General features: G+C 45.9%; 2 protein-coding genes across 8 annotated transcripts; both read right to left on the bottom strand.

Annotated features, from left to right (window-relative positions):
- Positions 1 to 3,586: 3,586 nt before the first annotated feature.
- LOC120687371 (nuclear speckle splicing regulatory protein 1-like) lies at positions 3,587 to 9,551 on the bottom strand. Of its 3 annotated transcripts, XM_039969342.1 has the most exons (4): positions 9,029 to 9,531; positions 5,263 to 6,294; positions 4,812 to 5,181; positions 3,587 to 4,700 (listed from the first exon to the last, which is right to left on the bottom strand). In XM_039969342.1, the coding sequence occupies exons 1-4, from the start codon at positions 9,119 to 9,121 to the stop codon at positions 4,222 to 4,224; spliced, it is 1,974 nt and encodes a 657-aa protein (XP_039825276.1). In that variant the 5' UTR covers positions 9,122 to 9,531; the 3' UTR covers positions 3,587 to 4,221. The 3 variants fall into 3 exon arrangements, with proteins under 3 accessions (XP_039825276.1, XP_039825277.1, XP_039825275.1); XM_039969343.1 differs by having other exon boundaries at positions 3,587 to 4,674; positions 4,812 to 6,294; positions 9,029 to 9,551; XM_039969341.1 differs by having other exon boundaries at positions 4,812 to 6,294; positions 9,029 to 9,551.
- A 6,182-nt stretch (positions 9,552 to 15,733) lies between these two features.
- Positions 15,734 to 21,761, bottom strand: LOC120687403 (cyclin-dependent kinase F-3-like). 5 transcript variants are annotated; one of them, XM_039969395.1, is made up of 18 exons: positions 21,602 to 21,761; positions 20,264 to 20,613; positions 20,095 to 20,173; positions 19,820 to 19,888; positions 19,634 to 19,723; positions 19,089 to 19,227; positions 18,900 to 19,002; positions 18,751 to 18,803; positions 18,355 to 18,421; positions 17,680 to 17,788; positions 17,543 to 17,608; positions 17,253 to 17,321; positions 17,117 to 17,177; positions 16,923 to 17,027; positions 16,660 to 16,694; positions 16,526 to 16,571; positions 16,218 to 16,302; positions 15,734 to 16,090 (listed from the first exon to the last, which is right to left on the bottom strand). In XM_039969395.1, the coding sequence occupies exons 2-18, from the start codon at positions 20,269 to 20,271 to the stop codon at positions 16,015 to 16,017; spliced, it is 1,260 nt and encodes a 419-aa protein (XP_039825329.1). In that variant the 5' UTR covers positions 20,272 to 20,613; positions 21,602 to 21,761; the 3' UTR covers positions 15,734 to 16,014. The 5 variants fall into 5 exon arrangements, with proteins under 5 accessions (XP_039825329.1, XP_039825327.1, XP_039825325.1 ...); XM_039969393.1 differs by having other exon boundaries at positions 15,734 to 16,094; XM_039969391.1 differs by having other exon boundaries at positions 15,734 to 16,094; positions 16,218 to 16,305.
- Between the last annotated feature and the right edge of the window lie 628 nt (positions 21,762 to 22,389).

The following is a 22,389-nucleotide window of genomic DNA, read 5'->3' on the forward strand; positions in this document are numbered from 1 at the left end:
AGAGGAGAGGAGGTGGCCCGTCGGCCGCGGTGCGGGGGAGGAGGTGGCGCGGCCTGGAGGAGGAGGACGCAAAGCCGGCGGCCGCGGCCTGGCGGAGGAGGAGGCGGCCGCGGCCTGGATATGCTGAATCGCCGGCCAGAGGAGGAGGGGCGGCGGCGCCGCCGCCCAGCGGAGGGAGGGAGGGGAGGGGGCGCGAGGGAGGACAGGGGTGGGGGCGGGCGGCGTGAGGCCGTGAGCCGTGTGAGGGAGGAGGTGGCGCGGCATGGAGGAGGAGGACGCAAAGCCGGCGGCCGCGGCCTGGCGGAGGAGGCGGCCGCGGCCTGGATCTGCTGAATCGCCGGCCGGAGGAGGAGGGGGCACGACCGCGCGAGGGAGGACAGGGGTGGGGGCGCGGGCGGCGTGAGGCCGTGAGCCGCGTGAGGGAGGGAGGGGTGGGCCGGTGGGGTGGCATATGTGGGCTGTGGCCTGCTAGATTTAGGATTTGAGACATGGGCTTTGTATTTTTTTTATGGGCTGAATAAATATTCGTGCCGGGCCGGGCCAGCCCACGTGCCTGAGGCGCGCCCAGGCACGGCACGATGTCCGTGCCGGGCCGGCCCGGGCACGTTTAACTTCGTGCCGGGCCGGGCCTTGTATCGGGCTGAAAACTCGTGCCTTGGGCCGGCCCACGGGCCTCGGGCCTAATGGAAAACTATATCCAGAGGGGAGGGGCCAAAACCAAAATTATTGAAAATAAATTTTGGGAAAGGCAACTTATACGTTTGGTGGGAGAGACTAGTATAGAGAGAGAAAGACACAAACACAAACTGCGTGCAGAGAGAGAACCCGCGAGAGACGGAGATAGATTGGCATGATATCACCAATCTCAATCCAGATGATCTCTGTACTTGGCAGATGGCACCAGGAATTGATCTGATTATTGCCAACATGGCATTTTGATCTGCATGTTTGATTGCCTCCTTTGTGTTGCATGCATAATTTCTGTCTACTTAAGCTACCTTATAGTTTCTTCTGAAGGACAAAGCTGAAGGCAGCATTGACCTGTTCCAGATAAAGCAAGATGTGGATTTGCTTAATCGGTCGGCCGGTCCACAGAGATTAATCCCGTGGCCGGTTTGACCGACCGACAGAGAGGAAAGAAAGACAGATGGTTGGGTTAGGTCAGGCGCCATCACAGCAGTTGCCACTCCTTTCCCTTTGTGGTTTCTGCATCCATCTTGTTGCTTCATCTCCCGGTGTTGCCTTCCCTTGCATAGCTGAGCTCTGGAAACATACTCTATCATGTGCTTTTGGATGGACAGTTGGGGGGTGTGCTAGCTTATTAAGTGCGTGCTTTCATCCATGTGTCAAGCTATAATCCATGGCCCCCTTCAGGCTTCAGGATAGTTCCTAGTGAGGACTAGCAGTAGCAGGTGCTGAAAAACACCATCATTAATGAAGTCATGAGTTATCTGCTCTAGAGTCAATTCCATGATCTCTTACGCTTCAACCATGCACTTTTTGTAGATTTAGCAGAGGTTCATGCGTCGGCCTCTTCTCCAACCCAACCACCTGTATGCATGTATGTATGTTTTTTTTTTTGCTCGAAAAAAGGAGGCAAGTAATATAAAGCGAGTGAGAAAGGGATTGCTCGCAGCTACTTACATTACACTAACCAAATCTAATCCAGCAAACCTGTCGATCAAGGGGACGAACGAGAAAAGAAATGTGAAAAATGTCCACGCGCATGATGCATAGAACCAAGCCCTTTTGCTTTCGATCTCGGCCGGGTTTCATGCTGTTACAGAGATTCTCATTCATATATACAGTATATATATCTGTGCTGCTCCAACCACCTGCTGGCCGCCTCCAATTTGCTCTCAGAAAAACAAGGGAGACCTTTATTTGAGAAAGAGATGGCTGGCTCGCATGTACAGTACTTAAAACCAACTTTATCTAACAAATTGTACTTAGAAAATCAATCCGATCGCAGGAACCCAACAAGGAAACTGAAAAGAAAGTCCTCGAGAATTATTATTGGCCATATGGAACCTTCCTTTTTCATTCCTCCTGTTATTCTCCCTTGCCTTACAGACAAAGCCAAGGCACAAGAGCCACCAGTAGTCCTGTATCAGGGCAGGCCAAAAGCTAGCTCTCATCTTGCACGCACTCAATAATTCTGCAACTGTGCCAGCCGTGCACGCTGCAGCTTCACTTGGCTTCACTTCACTTCACTCCACACCTGACCTGCTCATCAGCTGCCCGGGCGTGGCTTGCTTGCATCAGCTGCCACTGCAGGAATGGGGATAGTGGCGGCACCGCAAGGGGATCGCGAGGCGTCGGCGCAGCAGGTGCAGGGCCGGGTGCGGCGACCAACCGCTTCCAATTCCGGGAGGAGGCGGGCGGGCTGAAGGGGATGGGCGTGGGGTTTCTGGAGTGGGGTGCAAGCGATCCTATTCCTGCCCTGCCTGCGCAAAGCTCGACCCTGGTTAGTTGTTTGGTGGAGGTGGGTGCGGCGAGCACGTCGACGACGACAGCGATCCATGCCGACTGTCACTATACATTACTACAGTCTTACAGACGACTTAGTAGCTAGCGATACTGAATTTAATTATATATACTGCTGGTGCTGGTGATCAACGACGATCCTGATGGTTAGTGCGTACTGACACTGACAGACACATACACACCAACATTTTTAGACAAGTGTTGGATCAAGTCATTTATATTTATTCATCAATGAAAAGTGCTGTCAGGAGTGGGCATGGCATACAGGCACGCATGGTGCATGTGGTGGGTCACTAGAAAATCCAGCAGCACGCGATTGAGGAAGGGTAGGAATCGGGTGGTTAGGATCCGCAGGAAGGATGGAAAAGGGAAGAAAGGAGGGTAAAAACTGAACTGAAACCTTTCGTGGTAGCAAGTGAAAAGGCACTCTTCCGTTGGGCTGAGCTAGGGAGCTTGGGCACCAAGATCATCATATTCATGAGATAGCTGAGCAGCAGCAGAGGGAGTGTACCTGATGATCAGGCAGTTACGGTCAGCGTACAGCAACTGCTGGGGTGTCGGCTTGCTAGGAAACGAGCAAGCCAGCAAGGCTAGCTGTGGAATCAAGAGCCTTGGATTGGATCATACTCTACGGCAGCCGACCGACCACCAGTTGTCCAAGGGAAGGACGGACGGCGTAGTCAGCCGCCAGCCTGCGACATAGTTTTCCGTACAACTATCCCACGAAAACGTAGTGGCCCACGAGCAATAATCTAATCGCGATGCAGCCCAGCCCAGCCCATCTTGCATCACAAATGTCTCGTCGTCGTCGTCTGGACAAGGAGCGGCACCAGCAGGCCCGTCTTCTTCCGCGGCGTGGGTCGTCGCCAAGCTCTTCAGCACGGCAAGAGCCAAGATCTGTTAAAGGGTATGGTGAGAAGACAAGCTGCATATGAAATGGACAGTAAACACGGTATCGTGTGCATCACGAACAAAATGCAAGCTGAAGGACGGACCCAGATGCTTAACATCCGAACAGCCATCTCCGTAACGCCAACCGACCCATGCAAACAAGAAAACCAGACATGGAATACAGCAATACCAGAGGCCAACTGTGAAATGACATACTAATTCAAAATTCACTAGTGATATTGACGACTCTTTAACAACAAATGCCGATCAACAAGTAAAGTTACAACCTCAGGTAAGCCACCCCATCAGCATCTATGAAAACTAGAGTTATATACAAAAGACAGGTCAAGGTGAGGTGCCAACTTTTTTTTTTTGCAATAAATCAAGCAGAAGCACATCTTTCTCAGGCGGCAGTAGGTCAAATCCATCCAACTACTATCAATGAAGAATCTCAAGTCTTCCCTCTCCTCAGCCCCCCTCTCTAATGTACATTTTAGTATTAAAATTCTTTTACACCTTACAGATCAAAATTGTGCAGCGATAACAGAGCTAGCCACTTCGTTACAGGATCCAGCCTCTTGGCAACCAACACTGTCTGTTTCTCCACGAAGCACTCAGTCAGGCTACTACCCTGCCAGCGTCGACTCACACAAGTGCTTCGCGCTAGCCCCCAAACTCGAATGGTGCATGCAGTTATCACAACAGCTACCTGTGAATGTATGGAACATCCCAGCATGCCAAGCTACACACTTTGGGTTGTAGCAAGGGCGCTAGCAGAAAAAAGCAGAGTTGGTATAGTTCTTTGATGTTTCAGCTTTAGAGTTGGTATCGCCGCTCAGCAACCTAATACGGGATGACATATGGTAAAGCAATGACATCACCAGGGTCAATTTTCAGAGCCTGAGCCCACACTATGGGTGCTCCATCAGCCTCTGAACTGGGCTTCCTTGACTGGGTGCTGCTACCTTGGTCGAACAGCCAGTCCTCACCTTCATGCTCAGGCCATTCCATCATTTGAGGTGCTTCAGGAATGCTGTATATCTGGCTAAGATACTTGCAGTCTGGGTGAGGTGACTTCCTAGAAGGTGTGCCATTCTCATAAGCAGCCAATGGATCGACTGAAGCTGAAGATTGCTGCTGAGCCTGTTTGTTGCCATTGAACTTCTCTTCCTTCTTGTGGAGCCTTTCAGCCTTTTCAATATTTAGGGCTTCTGGCTTCACAGAAGAGAGTGGCGCGGCTACATGAGATGCTGTACCATTCTCCACACGATTGTTGGGGAGGGCTGGTCTCGGCAACTTTGTAGGCCGCATATCATGAACGTCTGTACAGCATCAGAAGTCTTATAATATAAAGCACCATAAAAAAGGATAATGGTGTTCAACAAGACTACATAATGCTCGAAAGTGCAAAATAAAATAAGCTAGGAACTCACTTTGTAAGTAACCATTCATCTCATGATTCTTTCGCTTCTTCTCATCAGGCACAACAGATTTTCCATCATCAACTGGTGGGGCTAAAGGAGGGCCTGAGGGCTTCAAGTGGAGACTATCTATTGGATAATTTATATTGTTCTCTCTTAGCTTATCTTGCTCTTTGTGATTATGTTCTGCTTTCTCCTTCTTTGCCTCTTTCTCCTTTTTCTTCTCTTTGTGTTTATCTTTCTCTTTCCTTTTCTTTTTCTCGTGCCGATCACTCTTTTTGTCCTCTTTCTTGGTAACATCAGGTGCCTCATCTCTAACCTTCTCCATCCTTTCAGCTCTTCCATCTGCAGCTTTGTCCATAGCTGGAGGTTTCGACATAACCAGTTTCTGATCAGCTGAAATATTAGCTCTTTCAGCTCTTCCATCTGCAGCTTTGTCCATAGCTGGAGGTTTCGACATAACCAGTTTCTGATCAGCTGAAATATTAGCTTGCGGTAGCCTTCCCCCGTCTTCTTTTTCCTTCCACATAGCAGGTGATATGCCTCCAGCATCAGGCTTATTAGCAGAGACAGAAAGGTTTTCAGGTGATCGCACCATTCCATTTGGCTTCCGAATTGTTGTGCCTGGGATAGTTGATCTAGGTACTCCTCTATCTATCCCCGCTGCTGCACTGGAAGTAGATGGACTGTCGAATCTCTGCATAGATGCTGCTGTGTTCTCCGTTGGCCTACCAACCTTGCCATTTCCCTTATGCATAGTATTAGCATGATTTGGAAGCAATGGAGAGGAGGCGCCAACTTCTTTATTCGCAACATCTTTGTTTGCAGTCTCAGTTCTCTTTCGAACCAATATGCTAATGTTACTGATTCGCTGTCCAATCCCCTCTTTTCTGGGTGTGACTTCAGTATTGGAGGGAGGCCTTCCAGCTTTGACTCTTTCCTCCATAGTATGTGGTGGTGTAAAACCAGCAGCAGTTCTTTGAGCTGAAGTAGTGAAGTTTTCTGAATGTCGTATCGATGCCCCATTCTTCTGTTGGTTGAAGTTGATGTTCTGCTGCCCCAATCCCTCATTTTTACTAGGGTGAATCTGCATTTTATTAACTGCAGATCTTTCATTCTCAACTGCAGGCAATGCACTGAAGCCTCCACGACTTCTATCATTTGAAACAGCATAATTTTCAATAGGTCGAATCGCTGCCCCTTTCTCATCCGGTATCTTTCTGACCAAATCCTCCCTGGACTTAAGATCCTTATTTTCTTCAGATCTCCTGCTGCTCTCTCCGACCTTCTGATCATGGAGAGTCTCATCATGTCTTTCAATTCCTTCTACTGATTCCCTGCTTTTATCTTTGCTCCTGTCTTTTTTCTTGTCTTTGTGTTTTTCTTTTCGATCCTTCTTATCTTTGTGCTTATCCTTACTCCTATCTTTATCCTTCTTTTCTTTACCTTCTTTTTTATCCTTGTCCTTCTTATGCTTCTTCTCTTTGTGTTTCTCCTGAAATAAGAATGTTGTTTCCAAGTCGATTAAAAGTCAAGCACACAATGTCTAGCAAATGAATTTAAGGCCAGGAGCATAGCAATAGCGAAATACAGTCCAGATTCAGAAATAACCATTTAACAACTAAAATATCCGAATTGATAAAAATGGTGATCATTTTGGATGATCAGGGGACACGTCACATGACTATTCAGGGTCACTGCGTAAAAGCATACTGGCTGAAAACTGGCACCCTTGTTAACTGAGTCATACTAGTTCGATTCCAGAGTTCTCGGCTCATTGAATTTATATTTGACATCTTACTTTGTATTCATGCTAAAAGAATTGCAAAAGTATAGACAATATGCACTTTACCTTATTATACACACATGAAAAATGTTACTTTTGAACCCACTTCGAAAAAATTGCAAATAGGTAATTGGCTTCCTGACTACAGCTAATTAAATCTGACAGGGATAAAGTATTTATAGCAATTCATGCACTCTCAAGTCAATGTCTTCAATACTACACACAGTAAGTTAAGCTCCATTTGTTCAAAAATATGGACTAAATAAACAAGTTGGCAATGAAACTTCTTTTCTGTGAAGTTGCATCCATATTCATAGAATGATTGAACAGGTAGTGGTCTAATCGGCTTGCAATCTATTTGACAAAAAAAATAGTCATCAGCTTAAAAGTCTGAAGCATCATATTTTTACACATCTAAATTTGTCAGAGAAAAGGCATGTTTGATACACTAGGCGAAGTAGACGTCTCTAATACTAGAATGGACTATAACTTGCAGAAACACTTAGTAAAGCCTGCAGCAACGGCTAATCATGGCACACAAAATAAAATGGTATTTCTGGATTTTATTACAGCAGCAACTGGAGTGCTATCTAGGGAGTAATTTTGCATTCTCAAGCTTGTTAGAACTTAGTACTGCACATTAGGTGATCCAAACTGTATTATTTCCTACAATGTTTCTACTTTGTCCATTTTAATACAATCGATTGAATACCATAAAAATCAAGTCAAGTTTAAAACACACATAGAAAGAATAAAACAAGATGGCAAAGCTTCTTTCTGGTAAGGATACATAACTTGAGTTGCAAAGAACAATGATATAAGGCCCCTAAGACATTGAATCCAGTAAACTGTAGCCAATGAGCAGCAAACAGTTACAATTGTACTATGGAACCAGCAGCTTGGTGTTAAGCTTCATGGTGCCCTGGCAGTGTTTTATAGAAGGATGTATTACAAGTCCAAAAAAAGAAAAGATCCCGATTAAATATCGAATACGCATGCCATCATGTAATTATGCAATGACAATACAACACAAAAAGACCAACGATGTAACTCTTCATGTGGCCTTGAACTATAGTTGCAAAAGATATCGACACAAGGTGGCTGAACATATTTTTCCTGTGGTCAGCAGCTACAAACAATATATCTGCCAATAATAATTGTCCGCATCCTAGTTTACCAACACACATTAGTTTTCAACAATGGGAATGGTATTACTAAACAGTACTCACTCTTTTCCAAAAGTGCATTTCATTGGCATGATAATCATGCTAAAATCTACTGTTCCCTTCAAATTTGTTCAACCTTGCAAGGCCAAAGCCTCAATCAACAACAAAAAGACCACCGAAACACTAGTACTTGTTTCGTTGATTCACCCAGATGAAACATTCAACTTTCTCTCACATGCAGCCCTAGTTATACAGTTCACGTAAACAGGGAGAAGCTCTTTAGGAAAGCATTGAATCTTGATTCGGCAAAACTAAAGCTTTCCAAGTCCCTCCAAATCAGTGAACCAGCTCAAAAAAAGATCCCCTAAATAACACCTTGCGTATCTTGTAACACCAAACACTGCTAAAGTTTCAGGTGCATAGACCCTAACCAACTTGCCGTAGCTCTGGACGCTCTTTAGGAAAAAGAATGAATTTCCGCCAATCACTGAACCAATCGAGAATCGATATCCCAAATAAGGCCTTGTGCATCCTGTAACGCCTAACACTGCCAAAGTCTCCGAAACATTGACCATAACCAACGTGGCCTAGTTCTGGGCGCTCTTTAGGAAAAGAATGAATACTGGAACGGCAAAAATAATCCTAATTTCCAGCCAATCACTGAACCAAACAAAAAAGATATCCCAAATAACACCTTGTGCATCCTGTAACGCCTAACACTGCTAAAGTTTCCTCAACAGAGACCCTAACCAACTTGCCCTAGCGCCGGAAACTCTTTTGGAAAAGAATGAATATTGAAACAGCAAAATTAACGCTTTCCTAAATTCCCCAATCTTGAACTGGTCGTAAAGTGATATCCCAAGTGACGCCTTGTGTATCCTGGAACGCCTATACCGAGACCCTAACCAACTTGCCCTGGCTCTAGGCGTTCATTAGAAAACAAGGAATACTGATTCAGCAAATTCCTAGTTCCCCCCAATCACCGAACTAACAGAAAAGGATCCCCACATAACACCTTGCGGATCCTGTAACGCCGGTGACATCAGCTATCGGAACTTGGAAAATTTTCTGGCACCAGAACCCTAACCAACTTGCCCTAACTCTCTGCTCGGCCAAGGCAGAGACCAAAATTCTCTGCTCACCAATCTTAATGCAGCAAGGTTCCACTAGGATTAGGCGGTTCTAGGAGCCGGCGACCTCAGCAGGGTGATCGATCAGTGAATGAGCGAGCCAATCTGAGGGGACGGCGAGCGGGAGGAGTGCGGGGGGTGTTCCACCTTGTCGAGCTGCTGCAGGTTGGAGACTAGCTGGGCGTCGGGGCGCGCGGTCTTCTCATATCCTGGTGGCGGAAACGGGAAGCAGCGAGACATGGCACCGCCGCCTCGGGCCCCGGATCACCGACCGCCACCCCCTCCTGGACGGCCTCAAGCACAGGCTGTCCCGCCGCCGCTGGTGCTGGCGCCGCCTCACTCCTGCCGCGCCAGGGGTGATCACAGGCATGCCCTCCGGCCTCTCATCCCCCGCCGCCGGAATCGCGGGGATCTGGGGCCCGAATTGCCCTCCGCGCGGGGGGGATCCGAGGATCCAATCCAATCCGGCCCCCCGCGGCGGGAATCGAATCGGGGCGGGCGCAAGCGTTTATCCCGTCGCGATCTCCCCCGCTTTCTTTTTTAGTTTTCGTTTGCTCCGCGGCGGCTGTGTCGCGTCGGAGTAGGGTTGAGGGAGGAAGAGGGAGGAGGAGGAGGATTGGGGCACTCCACCGGAGCGAGAGAGAGGGGAACGGGAACGGGGGAGGAAACCGAAGAGAGGACACCGGGGTGGGGCATATATAGCCCGGAGGTGGGGCCCACCGGCTTCAGCTTGGCTGCCCAGCCCAAACATATGGTCCTGTTCAGGTTAACCATTTCGTTTTCCGGTCAAATCCCGGTGTTTAGCGGAAACGGAATTCCGTTCCGAAATTTCGGCGAATTTCGTTGAATTTCGGTCGAAATTTGTTGAATTTTGAATTTGAAAACGAAATATACCGAAAAATACCGAAATTTCGGATCCCGGTAACTAGCGAAAACGAAAAAATTTCCGAAATTTCGCCGAAATTGTTAACCCTGGTCCTGTTATTTCAGTTTTTTCCCCTCTCGTCACTGTTTTAGCTTCATGCTGCTCTACCCCTTTTCATGCAAAAAGCACATCTCGTATAGGCTATAAGTAACTTCTTACGAAAATTATTTTGAGCTGTATGGAATAATACAACCATGAAAATAGTTTACTTACTTTGGATAAATACGTGAGCAGAAAAAAGGAAAACGATAAATCTTATTAATCGACAATAAGGGTTGGAAGCATTTTGAAATGGTACTATTATTTAGGTAATTATTTTGAAATGGTACTTTTTAAGTAGTTACTAAATGTGCTAATAATTTATCATAGTAGATTTACTATTGTAATTAATAACAGCATCAACTAAGAGGTAGATCCACCACAAATAGAACCAATTGATTTAGTGATCTTAAACCCAAGGAGTATCTTGCATTAAATTAAAGCAAGGTTAATAATACACTCTGCTGGCTGCCAGGATCAGGATCTTTCACAATCCGTTCGTACTCTTCACCATTAATACATAACACACTTATCTCTCTCATAAAGTTTATTAGTTCTTATGTTGAAGCCGTTTCTAAGCCTAACACACTTCTATCTATCTCATCTTTTATCTCTCCTTCATCTTAACATTTAGTCTGCTTAGGTACATTTAACCAGGGACAACGACCACTACGATACGTACAAAACCAATCATTAAGGGTACAAATACGATGCGGAGCAGTTGAGCTTCCAGACCGCATTGAACAACACACATGCTGATTGGATCGGCTCGGTCAGGGAAAAACGACGCGGATAGACCATCTCCATTCGCTCGAGATTTCGCTGCGCCGGTCCGGCTCGTAATAATGATCGATGTAGCTATGGTTAGAGCAATCGAAAGCAGCATTCATCCACTCTCCCGCCACACAAGGGACAACAAGGATCGTATTTGAGCTAGCGAAGATTTGTGTCCCTAACTAGGAGGAAATGAGATCGCCGAGCTTGCTGTGTTCCGCCTACCTCCTGTCTCATTTAGGGTGTGTTTGGTATGGTATGGTAGAGCTTCGTCAGATCATTTCATTCTGATTTTTTACGGGAGCTTATTTACGAGAGAAGTGATTCTGTGACTGAAAATGATTATTTTTTATTCTCTAGCATAAACTTTTAAAATCAGGATGGAGTATCACTTTGTAGAATCAAAAGAAACTATTTTTTGAGCTCCCAGTCTCCTAGTTCATTTCACAGAATCATTTCACAAAATCAACAAAGAATCATTTCTCTCAGGAAAACTAATTCATCAGTCCTCTTTGGGAGGGCTCTTGCTCCAGCTCCCTCAGCAGCTACGCTCCGGAGGTGGAGCGGCTCCACCGGAAAGCTGTGGACCTTTCTGCAGGAGATGCTCATTAAGTCTACTGCTCTACTCAGGTAAGGTCTTGTTTAGTTGCAAACTTAAAATTCCAAAACTACCACATCAAAAGAGAATCTTATATGCATGGAATATTAAATCTAAACGAAATAAAAAATAAATTACATAATTTGCTTGTAAATTGGAAGACAAATCTGATGAGTCTAATTAGGCTATGAGTAGATACTAAATTGCTACCGTACATATGTGCTAATGATGGATTAATTAGTATTAATAAATTCATCTCTGTAATTAATTTTATAATTAATCTATGTTTAATACTTTAATTATATAAAGATTTTATTTTAAAAGCTTTACAGACGCAATTAAACGAGACCTAACTCTACTGCTTTGCTCTGCTAGTCTGTGCCGTGTCCTCGAGTCTTATTCACTGCTCTACTTTGGCTGTGTTTAGTTCCGCGAAAAATTCCCAAAATTTTTCACTGACGCACATTGTCGCGGGATTTCTAGGGTACCCACAACCGGGTGGCGGAGCGCACCCACCTATTCCCAGTGAGGGAGGACTCTGGGAAGTACTTTGGCGATTGGGCTGATCTAGCTTTGGGAGGAAGCTCACAAGAACACACGATTTAGAGTGGTTCGGGCCGCCGGAGCGTAATACCCTACGTCCACTGGGAGGTGTATTGTTCTTGGTTGTGTATGAACCTATCCTCTGCCAGGCCTTGGCTTTCACCCAGCTTGACTTTCTTCTATCGGGCGCCTCCCTTTTATAGACCAAGGGGTGCGGATACATTGGACGTTGGGGCCCCGACAAGTGGGCCCAACGCACTGTGCAGCATACTGCACAGAGTATTCTAATGGCTACAGTGGTTACGAATCTTTCCCCCGATATGCTTCCATGCCCTGCTGTCTCTCTGACGAAAGGAGGTCTTCTCTTGTCCCGTCAGCAAGGTGCCCGTTGGGGGAACGTAGCTTGCGGCGTGACCCGTTGAGGCTATTATGTAGGCGTCATAATGGGTGAAGCCGAGCCATCGTATCCAACAGTTATGGCAGACTGACAGGCGCGGCATGGGCGGCGCCAGCAGCTCCACTATGCATCTTGGTAATACGCGATCATTAGTGCCCCCTGGTCAAAGAATCGCCTCGGCTTCTGCTGTATCAATGCGGATGTCCACCTACCACAATGAATGCAGTGGTGGGTGAGGCTTAGTATGGAGACCAAGCGGCCTTGTATACGTGTCTGTGCTTGTAGACACGTGTCGGCTCCGAATCACCTCGAGGCAGGGTGTCGACTTCTTCCCTTAGTGAGGGGTCCGGTCACTATATAGGTGGTCCGGGACCCCATGAGGGGTCCGGGACTCCGCGGGGGTCCGGACTCCTCAGGAGGTCCGGAGCCCCGGCTGCTTGCGCTTGAGTGCCTGCCTCTCCCGAGACACGTGGCGTCTCCGGACCTTCCCCAGCCGTGGAACGGGTCCGGACCATTGTCGGGAGAACAGGACTTCGGACCGCAGGGGTCCGGCTGTTTGGATGTAGTCAAGGATAACTATAAAGACCCTTGCCTAGACACAGCAAGAGGGGGTACCCCAGTCCTGGGGTACCGACAGTGGCCCCCGGGCCCACCTCGGGAGAGGTACGAACCCGCGGGTGGGGCTACTACCGTGATGTGTTCCTACGCAACTTGATTGCGTTGGTGTGCTCATGGAGAGAGCGGGCATCCCGGACCCCTGAGGCCGGTATACCTGTTGCTAGGTTCAAGTACTAGAGTGCTCTCCACAGGGCGATGAAGGTGTAGGCTTAGGGTACGGAGCCAAACTAAGCGGCTACACAGACTTCGGATCGCTCAGGGAGCAAGCACTACTTCCTGGACCTGGCTCTTGCCGACCGTGGCGAGCGGTCTCCGCCGGAGCGGGCCACCGGAGTGGACTTGGAGCGACCGTGGCGAGCGGTCTCCGCCGGAGCGGGCCACCGGAGTGGACTTGGAGCGACCGTGGCGAGCGGTCTCCGCCAGAGCGGGCCACCGGAGTGGACTTGGAGCAGTCCCCTACCTGGCGCGCCAAATGTCGTGGTGCTGCAAACCACAGCCGGGTGGCAGAAGGCACCCGCCTAAGCCCAGAGGGTGTGTACTCGGGGGTTAGCTAGTCTTAGATCGATCTCACTCAAGAACACGATGAACACAGCCGGGTTTAGAGTGGTTCGGGCCGCCGGAGCGTAATACCCTACGTCCACTGTGTGTTGTATTGCCTTTCCACGCGAGTGAGAAGGTTGCGAGAGCTTGAGTCTGTCTGGATGTCCTTATGCACAGCGAGCGCCTCCCTTTTATATCTCAAGGGGGCGCGTACACAGCTGTTGGGTCCCCGACAAGTGGGTCCAATGTTGTAGTATAAAATAACGTACTGTTCATACATTATGGCATCGCAGGCAAAGGTGATCTCTCTCTGGATTCCCTTGCCTGCTCCCGGAGCCCTTCGTCCATCATGTCCTGGCGCTGTCTTGTCGGGACGGAGCCTGACGTAGCTAGTGGCATCGCCCGCCACGTTGCTTAGGCAGGCGGTGTAGCTTGCGGCGTAGGCGGCATGATGGAAAAGAGCCGTGCTGTCGTATCCATTTAATGCTGCAGGCGGGCTCTGCGCGGCCGCGGCACAGGCGGCTGCACTGTGCTCCTTGGTAATACGCGGTGTACAGCGAGGCCTGACAAAGACTGTCTCGCGTGCAGCGGCGGCAGAGCACGCCTTGTCCATCTGCATTAAATGCGGTAGGCGCGCGGGTCTTCGAGCGGAAGGCTCGCGCGCGAGCCCGTTCCTCCGGGCTACGTGGCAGCTCCGGACCCCTACGCGGTAAAGGGAGGTCCGGGCGGACGCAGGGGGCCTCGGACCCTTACAGGGGGTCCGAGGCCCCGCGGTCAACATGGAGCTTCCCTTTTATAGAGACATGTGGCGTCTCCGGACCCTTCCCCAGGCGGGGAACGGGTCCGGGGCCGTTGGCCTGGTGAGGGAAGAGCCTGACCCGTGGGCCTGGCTACTCCGTCCTTTCCACGCAGTTACGGATAACTACGCAGGTCCTGCCTTGCTGCAGTATGAGTGGGTATCTCTGCTACAGGGTACCGACACACATCACATCGAATCTTACGATACATGCATGAAGTATTAAATGTGGTTAAAAAATATAACTAATTGTGCAGTTTGGTTGTAAATGATGAAACGAATCTTTTGAGACTAATTACTCCATGGTTGGACAATAGTTGCCAAATAAAACTAAAACGTGCTATAGCAATTTTTTGCAAACTAAACACACCCTGGCTGTGTTTAGATGCCTGAAAAACGGGTAGAAAAAGTCACATCGGACACTGTAGCACATTTTGTTTGTTTGTGGTAAATATTGTCCTACCATGACCTAACTAGGCTCAAAAGATTCGTCTCGCAACGTACATCAAAACTATGCAATTAATTTTTTTAATTACCTATATTTAGTACTCTATGTATGGGTTATTTGTTATATTTAATGTTTTGATGTGATTTCGATGTGATGGAAAGTTTGGAGTTTTTATAAGATCTAAACACACCCCCTAGAGTTTACTGCCTACCTGCTGCAATTGTGCAGTACACATGAAATGAATGGCCCGACAGGCGGTTTCCGCTTCCAGTGCAAGCAACTTCGAACAGAGTCAAAGCACGACGGTGCAAGGCACCGAATAGGACCTCCTTTCTTTGCCCCTTCCGCGTGTCATCTCAGGACCTCAGGTCGCCTCGTGCGTCCAGCATCCCAGGCTGAGCTGCTGAGCATCTGCCAGCAAGGCTTCTCGGTCGGCCATGTGAATGTGATGCGCCGCGTCCGCCCGCCCGCCCTTGCTTTCCTTCCCTTACAGAACTGCAACAGTGAACCGTGCAGGGCAGTGCATATTTGCCTCGGGAGCCGCCCCCCACTCCACTGGTCACTGCTTGCGATACATCGTACACTGTCCACGCGAACGGTGGTTAGGGACGTGTTTAGTTTTTTATATGTAAAAATTTTACTAATTTGAAGTACTAAATAAAATCTATTTAAAAAAATAAAATTTATTTACAAAACTTTTTGTATAGATAGATTGTAAATCGCGAGACGAATCTAATAATACTAATTAATCTATAATTAGTGGATTATTACTGTAATATCACTTGCACTTGCAAATCATAGATAAAGTAGACTCATTAGATTCGTCTCGCGATTTAAACCCATCTATAAAAAAAATTGTAAATAGACTTCATTTAATACTTCATGTATCCAACATTTGATGTGACATTTTTTTATATTTACGGGTAAAGATCTGTTAACAGAGCCTAGATGTGATGTGGCGGTGCCGAGGCAGCCCACCCGACGGATTTATCCCTGAGGGGTGCTGGAGCTGTGAACCCACGTCCCAAGACTTCTCGGCCCGTGTTCAACCGCAACACAGTAGGGCTGCCTCGGCACGTACAGGCGCTGCCGCCTGCTGGCTCTCACTGCACAACCCACCGCCCAGATATCTCCACATCACCACAATAACATCAGAATACAACGTACCAGCATATACATGCTCAGGAACTCATCACTCGTCCATATCACTGGAACACGGTCGTACAAACAAAACTGTTTTCCGGGAGATGTTCATCTTGTTATTTACATAAATGTGGAGTAACCAAAAAAAAGGAAGCTACGAATAGTATATATACATTTCCTCTACTGCCGCCACTTATTAGAGCCTAGTGTATACAGCAAGATGCTGGAGTGTGTCAAGAACGCAAGAATCGTACGAATGCTCAATCTGTTAATTTTGTCTCGGTCAGAAGAAATTCACCTGCCTGATAGGCGCTAGTGAACGGTTCTCAAGCAGGCTCGGCTGTAATGACAGCCCGAATGGAGAACCAGAAAATCCTGGCAATGACGCCTGGCTGCAACACACAAACAATATAAAGGATCATTCCCAGTGTGATCATTGTGCACAGAACTACGGCTACAAAAAGAAAAAATCCGTTTGCAAAGGCTGGATGCTAGATGTGTCTGCCCATTGTTACCTGTCAACCATATATGCCTGTTGCCAGGATGGAATGGCTGGAACATCACCAATGGGACGATCTGATGGCACCAGTGGCCAAAAACCTGCTACGCAGAATAAGCCACGTTTGTCAACACAACTGAAAATGACATCTAAAACTGGTGCTAAGTTGTGCAACATGACAAATATTAAACCATAAATATCCAGTTATTGCACTTGCTGGCCCTCCGCCCTTGTCAGTGTTATCAAGTGTGATACCCTTGAAACTTCATTACTGTGATAAGGAAAAGCGGCAAACAATCCTACAAAAGATACAACCAGACGTACCAGGCTTGACAGGCGTATTCTCAAATCCTGAGTATAGTAAAATTTCCTGCATATCAAAACAGCTAATGTCAGGATGACACCCAATCATTGCATTCTGAAATCGTTTCCACACACACATTCTAATAACATCTCACCTCTTCTGTACGTTGTGGAACATGGTTAGCAAGGTCTGCACAACAAAAGGAGGAATTTAAAAAAGCATGCAACAGCTGGCAAGATGATAAGCTAGCAATGATGACAAAGGGTTGCTAACAAAAACCATCAACGCCATTTAAGCCAAAAGTAAAACAGTTCATGACCAAATTATATTTTTGAGCCTCAATATGCTACTCCAAAAAATATGGAACAACAGATTAAAACCATGGACACACATCTACAGGGACAAATAGCCACGCACCTGTTCCAGGAAAACTTGGCTTTAGACTGAGTGTTAAATCAAGGAAACAGTCATCAGGTTCTGTGCTGAAATCCCACAGGTTCAGTTCCAGCTTTGGATGCGCTTCTGTTAAAGTTCAAACGAACCTTAGTCTGAATATAGTTGTCTTGCAAAATGTTGGCATGCCATAAACTAGATTTTGTAAAAAGACTCACTAGGTTCATTTGTTTTTGTATGGGAAGTATCATGAACAGGTCTTGGTACCCAGTTGCACACCTAAAACTCCAAGAGTCAGGCACACTCGAAATGGAAAGTACGGTATCAACGACAAATCTACGAGTAACTCTGTACATTAAAGAAGGGATGCTGTAATGTTTGCTCAGCAGTTGGCCTCCTTCGTGGATCCCAGGAACAAAGCCGCTATCAAAACAAAGGAAAAGGGTACCATGTTAATATTGAGATGTGCTATTGGACTAATAATCTAAAGTAATATAACTAGATTGTAGCGTAACTTTGTTTCAAAACTAGGGAATTAAAGACAAACCCATAACTTTGTTTCATAACCAAACTAGGGAATTAAAGACAAACCCATAACTTTGTTTCATAACCAAACAACAGAGAAGCAGCGTAGATCAATGTACCTGGATCAAGTCAATTGCTTCCAAAGAAGCATTAGGAATAAGCTCCCATAAGTTTCTTGGAGGAATCTATCAGAAAGGAAAACAATAAGTGCCTGGAAACATTTGATCCAATGAATCCAGATGGTACTCAATTTCACCTGAAAAAACTTAAAGCTACTTGAACCAGGCAGGTTCATTCCCTCTGGCCACACAGTGCAATCTGGGGTCCCAAGCACAGTGCATATTTTGTAAAGCTGGTCTGTCTCACTGCGATAAAATTAAAGGAAAAAGAAACAATGTTAAATCACACAAAATCATGGAAAAATAAATGCACACATGGTCTACATTTTTTTTGTTTACAGAGGCCCAACTGGAATCGTGAAAATTCAGGTGCAAGTTTTATTAACTTGAGCTTCAAAACATCAACAGCACGATCATTCTCAAGGCTGCTTGCATGTAAAAGGAAAATGCAACACAGAGCGTAAGCTACAGATACAGATGTGAGGAAAACACAATTCCAAAACAGCTACAGAGGTGAGAGGCCTTTGTGCTGATAATCAAAGTATAACTGATAGTGTGGAGTGGAATTTCCTACCTAGCAGAAAGCTATATGTTTTCATCAAGACAAACACGAAATTATTTGCCCTTCAGCAGAACCAAAAAGGTGATTATTGAAAATAAAACATGGTAGCACAAAAATTTCACACTAGAAGAACTAAACAAGTGCGATATATGCATTAAGATACAGTTAGAATAAATACATGATGCCTAATACAGACAACTGCTTTCGCAATACAGTGATTGTACACAAAAGATCAGGACTACAGTATTACCTTTCACCAGGAAAAAGTGGGGACAATGTGAACAGCTCAGCCAAAATCGCACCAACAGCCCACATGTCTGTGAAAGTGCGCAGCTAGCAAATGGTTAATAAGGGAAGCTAAATAACACTAAACAAAAAAATTGAGAAAAAGAGCATCATGTTGTTTGCTCTTGGTGATGTGGAATTATGCTCTGTTTGGATAGAATCAAATAAATGTGAGAGATGCTATGAGACATGACAAACTAAAAGGTTGCCAAAGTATGATAAATCTTTTTCTAGCTAGTTTTTGTAGCATAAGAGGAATCCTTTTCGTGCATTATGCAAAGCAGCATTGGAGATTGAGCAAGCTATACAGAATCAAGATGAGAAGTTAACAGAACCCAAGAGAAGGGCAGAAGCAAATCACCAATAGCAGGTGTGTAAGCTGACGATTGGAGTAGAACCTCTGGTGCCCGATACCTAAAGAACAAAGATAATCTTGAAGTGTCATTCACGCAGTCAAGATATATATTTTTTTTAAAAAAAATGTGTTTCAAATTTCATACACAAACTCACCATCTGGTGGAAACATAATCAGTATAGGGAGGACTGGAAGATACTTCTCTTGCCAAACCAAAGTCAGCAATTTTGACTATACCATTTGTCACCAACAAATTCTCTAAGAAAACAGGAAAAAAACTCCAATTATTTTTAACAGGAATAGAGACAGCATAAGTCCAGTGTAATATTGACAGGCCATGTTACCAGGTTTCAAATCACGGTGGAAATATCCATTATTATGCATATATGCAAGACCTTGCAGTATTTGGACCATAAAATTCCGTATATCCCCTTCACAGAAAGCAACTTGCCTTTCTCTTATAACATCATACAAATTACATTCCTGAAAAGAAAGATCAGCTGACACTTCACGATTGAACAAAGTACAGGAAAAACAATTAGATGCACGTAACAAAAGTAGCTTGGAAAAACCAAATGCTTGAGCTGACAGAAGAAGCTTACACTTCTCACAGAATAAGCTATAATGTATATCACAAACACAAGGAAATAATAGCTATGGTTCACTCAGTTAATTAGGAAACCTAAGTGAATTGACATTACAATCAATCTATGACAACGTGCACAGAGGCGTGAGGGTGAGTAGGGGACATTGTTGTTAATCCAAGCCAATGTGCATGCACGCTAAATTGAGAATTAAGTTATTGCCACTATACTATTATCATGACCCCTACTATCATCTCAGCATGTGTAGCACAGAAACGATATGGCAGAAGTAGCAAAGGACCAACCATGTGTTCAAAGATGAAGAACAGCTCATGGTTTTCCATTGTCACCTCCTTCAGCTTCACAATGTTAGGGTGAATTAGTTTTTGAAGAGCCTGCAGAAAGATTCTTTGTTAAGGATGATACCAAGTGGCAAAACAGTGTCTGCTGAACACTTATGTCATATATTTAGTACTGACAAAAGAAAATACCTTCACTTCTCGCAGACTAACGCATTCTTCCCACTGGAAGAATTTTCTCTTCATTTTTTTAACAGCAACCTAAATGGAATGAAGAAAACAAGCACGTCAACACAAGAGGTCTCATAAACGTTCTTCGATGAAATAGGTAGAATGAACAAATGAACCCATAAAATCATGCAAACAGACTTGGGTAAATAAACTCTTGGAAGAACAGTGCAAGAAAGTTTTGATTTGATATACAAGGCAACAGCAAAGTTTTTTAATGGTTGAGTCCTGGCACTTACAATTTCATTTGTTTCTACATTATAGGCCATGAAAACATTCCCACAGGTTCCGTCACCTATCTCCCTTATTATTTTGTACCTACAAGAAATAGGAAGTGACATCAGAATTATGCAAATTATCTAACCTGGTAGCCTAGTAGAAAGTGAAAAAAGAAAAGTTGCAACTTACCTTTCCATGATTGTTAACTTCACCAATAGCTTTGCCAAGAATCACTGAGAACAAATAGAACTCCGCAGCACAGATCCCTCAGCAGCTTCACAACTAATCACAGCCACGTCACCACTAGGTCCACCTATACATGGTTGCATCAGAAGAAGGAAGTTCCACTCGAGGGTATTGCAGCATGAATGATTAAGCATCATTATGTGCACAACCATCATGCTTATTGCAGCTTCAGCAAGCTTCAGCGGCGCATTGTCAACGTTGATGATATATGTTGGCTGAGACCATCTTTGGCCGGAAAAAAGAGCAGATTGGTTTCAGACCAAAGCATTTTTAGCCTAATGTGCATGGAAAATCTGCAATGGAAGAATAAAGGAAACCTTTGCTTAAAAAGGAGCGGTGGACATAGTATTTATCCTAAACACAGGAATTAAACAAACAGACCATGAGGTCATACATGAGCGTTTGCATCAGATTCTCATTTCATGCACAAAAATTAGTTCTACCATGGGAAACAAAGCCAACAACCCATACATGACCTCTGGAAACACAACGTCACTTTGTACATTCAATTCCATTGCAAGACAGGAAGGAAATCAACAAGATTTAACAAGTTTGGTTAGAATAATTGCCTCCATCAGATACCCTGAGTCCACTTGAATTGCATGTTAAAACAAAGATTTGACAGATTTGGTTAAGACCCAAATCGATAAAGGTGGGAAAATAATAGAAGCGTGTGCAATTTACCCAATATGCATCGCCTTTATGTCTACAGGGAGCAAAGTACCAAACACGTGAACAATGGAAAAGGCGATCCAACAGTAACAGCTATCAAACAAAGTTAAAAAAAAAAAGGTGATGACTCACACAAGAGAACAAACAAATCTAACGCGTCGCGGGCAGGCCGTGCGGCAACAAGACGCGAGGATCTTCTCTAGAAGATTCGAATTCGCGGACGAGGCGACATTCGCAAATCGCGAACAAGGAAGAACACCACGCGCGATTGATTGATTAAGGTAAAACAAAATGTCTAGATAACACGTGGAGAGAAAACTTGGAGAAATGCGGCGGGAATAGCCGCGTGCTGATCCGCGGATTGCTTGGAACAGGGGCTACCTGACGGGGAATGGTTGTTCGATTCGATCGAACCCCGAGGAAAATGGAGGATAAACAAACTGCAATTGGCACTCAGGCTCGCACCTAGAAAATCACAACGAACTGCGCCGCGCATCCATTCTAGAACGAAATTGCTAGGATTCGAGTCCTCACAGCCAAGGACATGGCAGCGTAGAAAAAAGATGGAACAATCCAACACCCAATCTAGGCGGTGCAGGGCTTCCTTACCAGCCAACGACGAACCCGATCCCAGCCCGGGTGGGGGGATCTCCGCTGCCCGCCGGCGAGGGGAGGGAGGGGGAGGGAAGAGAGAGAGGTGGGGGGATCGTGGGCTGGGCGATATTTTGGAATGGACGCCGCGAGAAATTGGGCCGAGGGGGAGGAGACGGACGAGACGATACGAGAAGATATGGGCGGCGAGGCGACGGTGGGGACGGGGCCGCGCCGCGCGGGGAGTGATTACCGCGCTGCCCCGGGGAGTTGGGGGCTATTTACGCCGGGAACCGGGAGGTCTGTGGCAGGGAGGCGCCCGAGTGGATAAGCGCGACGAGGGCTGTTGGGTCATTTCGGTCGTGGCGCGTAACGGCGTCGGGCTCCCGCGCTGCCGCTCGGTGCAACCACCGTGGTACGCCCAACTTTTCTTGGCTTGGCGAGGAGATCCGTGGGTGGCTGCCCAGTTTGAAAACATGACCCGAGAGCTCTACAAGAAATTTCTCTAGTTGACATCCATTTTATAAGTTTTTAAGATTAAAAAATTTTAAAATTAGGATATTGATCCGTGAGCTTTTTTTTAAAATTTGACATTTTTATCATAATGACATGACATGTGAAGTCAATCTGAGTCACTGACACATGGATCAGGGTTTCAAATTCCGCAAGACAAACAAATCAAGATTCAAATTCTGAAATTTCTCACCGCTGGCAGCGCTCCGATCAGAATTTTTCATCGCACAGTCCGGCACAACACTAATAAATAATAGTTACAACATAAAAAATCAACACTTTGCAATATCAAG

Source organism: Panicum virgatum, chromosome 9N (genome assembly GCF_016808335.1).
Source record: "Panicum virgatum strain AP13 chromosome 9N, P.virgatum_v5, whole genome shotgun sequence".
NCBI classification, from domain to species: domain Eukaryota; kingdom Viridiplantae; phylum Streptophyta; class Magnoliopsida; order Poales; family Poaceae; genus Panicum; species Panicum virgatum.